This window comes from Teleopsis dalmanni, chromosome 1 (genome assembly GCF_002237135.1).
Source record: "Teleopsis dalmanni isolate 2A chromosome 1, ASM223713v2, whole genome shotgun sequence".
In the NCBI taxonomy this organism is placed as follows: domain Eukaryota; kingdom Metazoa; phylum Arthropoda; class Insecta; order Diptera; family Diopsidae; genus Teleopsis; species Teleopsis dalmanni.
Window position 1 is genome coordinate 41,493,884 of NC_051846.1, and position 6,457 is coordinate 41,500,340.

General features: G+C 26.6%; 1 protein-coding gene across 1 annotated transcript in view; it reads left to right on the top strand.

The window, feature by feature from the left end:
* Positions 1-5,074: 5,074 nt before the first annotated feature.
* The window catches only part of LOC119680096 (adrenodoxin-like protein 1, mitochondrial), a 2,422-nt gene continuing 1,039 nt past the window's right edge, over positions 5,075-6,457 (top strand). The window contains exon 1 of the mRNA XM_038092748.1: positions 5,075-5,128. Coding sequence (XP_037948676.1) covers positions 5,075-5,128 — 54 coding nt within the window. The remainder of the gene's footprint in view (positions 5,129-6,457) is intronic.

Consider the following 6,457-nt stretch of genomic DNA (forward strand, 5'->3'; position numbering starts at 1 on the left):
AATAATCTTGTATATATATATGTTAATAATGAACGAATCATAAATTAATTGTACTAAATTTGATTTCGAGTAAAAAGATGTTGAGACAATAACAATATGTCTCTATGTCTTGTGGTTATCGAAAAAGCTTCGGCCACTATGGAACACAGAAAACTCCATTAGAAATCTAAAACACTGGGAATAACACAAGAGGGGTATTCACACACGATTGTATTGACTACTACTTCAGCTGCAAAATTCAAATAAAAAACGATATTCGTCAAGGATGTATTTTGTTGTCATTGTTATTTAATATATATTCGGAGATCATATTTAAGAAATAGATGGAGTTACTGTTATTGAAGTATTCAAGTTGACAACTTAAGATATGCCGGTCACATAGTGCTTATTACAGATTAACTGGAGAGCTTACAATATTTTTCAGACGCATGTAAATGTAAGGAATATAGTTTGAAGTTAAATTGCAACAAAACAGAATTCATAATAGTAATAATTCATGAAGTTAGTGAACAGAGATTGACAGCACATGCTTCAGATATATAATGGATCGGCAAGTATACAATACTTATTTAGGATGCCAGCTCAGAGAATAATGAGATTGTTTCAAAAAAGTACGCTTACGAGTTGAAAATGAGAGTTTTTATAAAAATGAAGAGTATTGTGTTGCGGTAACTTGTCGTTATCACTTAGAATAAGGATCATAAGATGCTACTTTTTTCTACAATACCTTATACTCCAATAACTCTTGTGGTGGTAAATAAACTTGAATTATTCGAATTGTATTAATATCGACGTAAACTAAACGTCAGTTGGACTGAACATGTCATAAGGTCATTAATATTTTTGCGTGTTAAGAAATATATGAAGATACTGGTGATGATAACTTAAACGTAAAAGGTTTAAAATGTTAATGTTGAACCCTTAAAGCCTCAAAGTTTATTATGACAACACAATGGACTAACAGACCTAACTGCGTCTCTAGCATCAATGAAATAAACTAACCTGATCTCAAGCAGTTTGGCGCTGTAACTGGTTTATCATTCAATATATTTAAATAGAGCATTACGTTGAAATTTTTATTTTAATTCTATACTTAAAGTCTTATTCTAATAGGTTTATCACTGATAAATATAGGTGTGGTTGTTATATTAATTCTACATAGACCATATATTCATTGAGTGTTCTATAAAAAAATTTACATTAATAAGTCAAATATTAAATAACCTAACATCAGTGATAATATATACTATCGTATATAAATGAATTAACTTAAGAGACTTAACCATCTAATAAAATAATCGTAAATATACGGCTACATTTAGTTAACAATTTTATTTTTTTTATTATTAAAACTATTGTCATGAAATCGACCAACAGATGGTACTGCGACGAGAAGAGTCCTATTGTACTAAATTCCATTTTTATTTACACGCGAACAAAGTCCAGAACTAAATCTGAAGAAGAGCTTTTAATCTATTCTACTGATAGAAATTCTATATAGAATGTGTTTCTTCTTCTGGAGAATCCGAAAGAATATGGATAGTTGTTTCCTTATTTTCGAGGATCAATCTGTATTCCGACTTAGTTAACGATAAACCTGTTATTAATGTAATAAAGTTGGAACATCACTCTGGCCAATTTAAAGTGTAGATGTGTTCGGAGTAATTGTGTTGTTAAAACGTTATGACGATATAACATTTTTTTTTTTTGTCACATTGAATAATTGATATTTGTTAGTTTGTCTTGAATAAGTTCCTAGTGTACCTTAGTTTGGAGTCTTCCTAGATTTTATTTTTTTCTTTATATCAAGAGGTACTACTTATTAAAACTGGGATTTTGGACTTTATGTGTGAGATGGCTTTAAGTGGCTGTGTTGGCTATGTACAAGCATTGAATCATATTTTGGAACCATATGTCTAGATTAACTTGATAAAAATTTTGGAAAGAAAAAGTTTACAGTCTACATACAGTTTCGACCTTTCATAGAGCAATCAATTATTTTTTGTAATTGTACCTTCAGTTCGTTTTTTTAATCTCAATGGCTTTGAGTAAATTTTCTATTTATTTATTTTTTCTATTTATAGAAATATTAATGTCTTATAAATAATATAGTATAGAATGGTTTCACTATTAAAGTATCTAGGTCATTATGTAAAGTAATTGTGACATGAATATTTTTACTTGCATTTACACGGACATCACAATTTGGTGACCAGGTCTTAAGATGACATTTTTAGATGCTATAAAACGATCACTTACGTTAAGGCTTTGTCATTACTGTGACTAGCTCATATGGTAAATATGATGAAAAACTAATCATTTTCAAAAAACCATGTTTTAACCATTTTTAATAAATAAATTGTTAAATCTTTTGTTTAACATTATAAATCAATTATAACAACAATTTAACATTTATAAAAGCTAATGTAAAAAATTCATTATTAAACCAAAAACAGTATGTCACTGCATATTTTATGCTATATTATATTTATCTAAATAAAGAGGCTATATGTCTATGCAATAAGTGTTATAGTCTTCATATCATTTGTACTTGTATATTGATGAAACTTAAACTCAGCCTAAAATGAATCAAATTTCCGTGCTCCATTTTCATATTTATATTTTTAGGACAAATTCTGGATTCTTCTCTAATATATTTTTCACAATTCACTAAAACCATGAAAGAAATATACATTTAAATAAAAGATTACTGTTCAAAATATACAAAATTTTTAAATTTATGTCAAATTCTGTGAAATCAAATTTTTTAAATGCATCAATTTATATACTAAACCCATAAAATATCTTCAACATATTCAACATTTTGAATATTCTAAATGATGATTATTGTTTACCACTTAAATGAAGCTTCGACCATGTCTAAAATAGTTATTAGTCAGTCTATTCTTAACCTTGAGGTTTTATTCAAAACTTGGTAGTAGAATAGTTTAAAATGAAATTAATTATATAAAATTAATGAGAAAATAATTAGTACTAAAAAAACTAAGAGAAGTTAATAGCTCAAGTCAGTGTTGTTGATTATTACCATAAACAAACGAAAATTCCATTAATCACACACATCGATCAGTGGGAATATAATAGTAAAAACAAGTCAAGTTCAAAATCAAGGTTATTAAGATATTTTATGTTACTTTGTTATTTAGTATAAATATATAAGATCGTGTATTTAATATACTCCAACTAACTACACACCTGTAGCACTGGTTTGGTTTGTTCAAAACCCCTCTTAAATCACAAACTATTTTGTGAGATATTTGAGATGAAGAAGCGCATTTCATAATTGACTGCAGTTGTTGGTAATTGCATTTAAAATATTTTAAAATAAAAAAGACAAACATTTCACAAGATTTGCAAGTTTTTGTTATCTTAATTTATTTGTATTTGTAATATACTTATATAGCTACTTGTGCATATTTAATAAAGTTAACAATATATATAGATAAAGATATATGTATTTTGTACATAGATCTTCTCTGTTTCATCAAATAAATTTGTCAAACAATAAATTCTCTTATAAAGTAATCGATATGTAAAATAATGGAACCATTTAATCTATAGGGAAGGAGTGGATCAGTAATAATGTCAAGTTCGATATATATTATACCCTTAAAATGAAGTTTATCCATTATTTGGTTGCATTAATGCATTATAATAATGCCGTTTTCGATTGGTAAATCTGGGATAACTTTTTCAATCGAGTTTCACTTTTAGTGCAATTATCATTTTTGATTGGTGAATCTTGAGAGAAATGTATAACACTCGAGATTAATTTATAACACTTAGATATTTTGGCAGAGTAGCAAGATTATCCTGAAAGTAACTGCTATTTTATATATATATTATTTATATTATTTTATATGACTTGTGATAAGTAAAGTATGATTTAATTGGATATATGTTTGAAAAATATAAAGTTTACTAACACTTCAACAAAAGTCTTAGATTTCTCTAAAAATATTCTATTCGGCAACAAAGTTTGACAGATCGAGAGTGTTTTTTTTGATTATTTTTTATCAAAACCACTCAATTAGTTTCTAGGTCGAACATTTCATCCATTCGTATGACATGACTAAGCCAGCGAAGCTTGGCTGAATTTTATTACGTTTAACTGTCTGAATGTCGCGGTACAGTTAATTGCAGTATTGAAGAGTAAGTACATTAACTATTTAATAATTCATACTATATAATAATATATAATAAGTTATAAGAATAATAAAAAAAATCACATTTTATGATTCCTCGTATAGCCACAGTCGGTTTATTTATCATTTTTATTTTATTAATAATAATAGTGAACTCCAAGAGTATTCTTTGAATAATTTTAAATTGTATTAAAGGCTTGAAATAATTTCCCCTCTCAGATGGAATAGAGAGTTGAGATTAAATAGATAGTTTTTTTTCGCAGTGAATTACGGGGCTTAGGTGGATCGCAATTTTTAGACCATTGTTTAGATCTGTGCTGAATCTAGATAAGTTTGTTTAAGTAGATATTATTAAGTAATAAAAGGAACGCAGCGGACTCGTAACCGGTCTACATGGAGTTTGCCTCAGACTCCCTATTAAAACCTGATCTAACGTTCATCTATTATTATATATTTGGATTTGATATTAATTTAATTCTCGTATATTCAATTCATTGGTTTTGATAGAATATTGAATGCCTTTTCAAACGGAAATAATTGACGTGCTCCAATATGAGTCCGAGGAAGGATTGAAAAATATTACCAATAGGACTATTTAAGATATATTACATTCAATTTTTATAAAACATTTCATATTGCTTAAATCGATAAATAAGATATTTGAGTGATGAATTTATATCTTTGGATTTTTTTGCTTAATTACCTAAATATAAGTATAAATTTAAAAAAAAATCCTCTTAAAAATCATACTTTAAGGCTTTAGTTTCAGTGTTCATAATGGAAATTTATTAATGTAAAATTTCATATATTATATTAAGTAATTTTTTTTATAAAATGAGAAAAAAAATAAAAATTTTATCTGAGACTGCAATAAATTTAAAATACTTTATAGCAAAACTTAATGTGCGACAATGTTAATGACATTTTCAGGTTCGAAAGACACAGGTAATATTGACATCTTGAAGGTAAAAAGGATGTACATACGAATTAATTTAATGGTTTAAATTTCCCGTTTTAATTAAAAATTTCTAAAAGATGAAAGTTGTTATTAATGTTTTATATATTTTTTCTGCCTATTAATATTTAATTTGTTTTTTTTTTTTATAAAAAGTTAAAGTGAATTGAACTTGTCAAATTGTGTTAAAAATTTTATGGTAATCATTATCTTAATACAAATTCATTATCACATTAATAATAAAGTATGCTTTCATTAAAATCTGAAAATAATATTTATTAAATATTTATAAATATGTATTTATAAATTTTTTTAAAAAATTTTTTAAATCGTGTCTGAATTCTACTCCTTACTTTATATAGATACAATATATAGTACGTATAGGTAATATCTGCTATATTACTTTAAAGACTTAAATTATTTTTTTTTATATTTATATATCAGTAACTTTTTAAAGCTTTTTACTAAATACAACTTATTTACCATAATAAGACTATTAAAGACTATAAGACTATTACTATTTATAAATTATAAGATGTGCTATTGAGATATATTGTATGTCTAAAATAGGATAGAATATTTATCATAAAAGACTATATAAACTTTCCATTGAATTATGGAATTCAAAGAATGCATTTCCTACGTATTTCTGAGCAAAACCAAAAAGATAAAACGCTTATTCTTTAGAAGGTAGCAAATAAGAGTGCCTACTAAATCGACTGAAAATTTATATAAAGCAGTTATAATATCGAGCAGTAGAGTTATTCTTACCGTATTCTAATTCAAAACGAATAATTATGAAAATCGGTACTAAAATATATGCAATCCCCTTAATGCAAACATATAACGCATTTAGTACTCAATTTCTTAAGGATCATATAAGATAACTTTAAGAAAGATTTAGTACGAAACTTTGTACTATTCCCTAACAATCCGTATAGCATATCAAAATCGTATGTAAAACTCTTATCAGCTACGAATTTTTATTCTGTTCTTGATACAAATCCTACACGATATTCTAAACTCAGACGAAGTACTAGAAACTCAGTTCTTCCTATGACAAACCTACAAACAACAAACCCTATACGATATTCTAAACTCAGACGAAGTACTAGAAACTCAGTTTTTCCTATGACAAACCTACAAACGACAAACCCTATACGATATTCTAAATTCAGACGAAGTACTAGGAACTCAGTTCTTCCTATGGTACAGACTAGGTATTGTACTTGACTTATTACAATATTAGATGCTTTTAGATAAATTATACTTGCTAGCTTTATCTGAGTTGTTTTACAAAACAAAGCTCTGCTCTTGATATGAAATGATAAGGCTATAG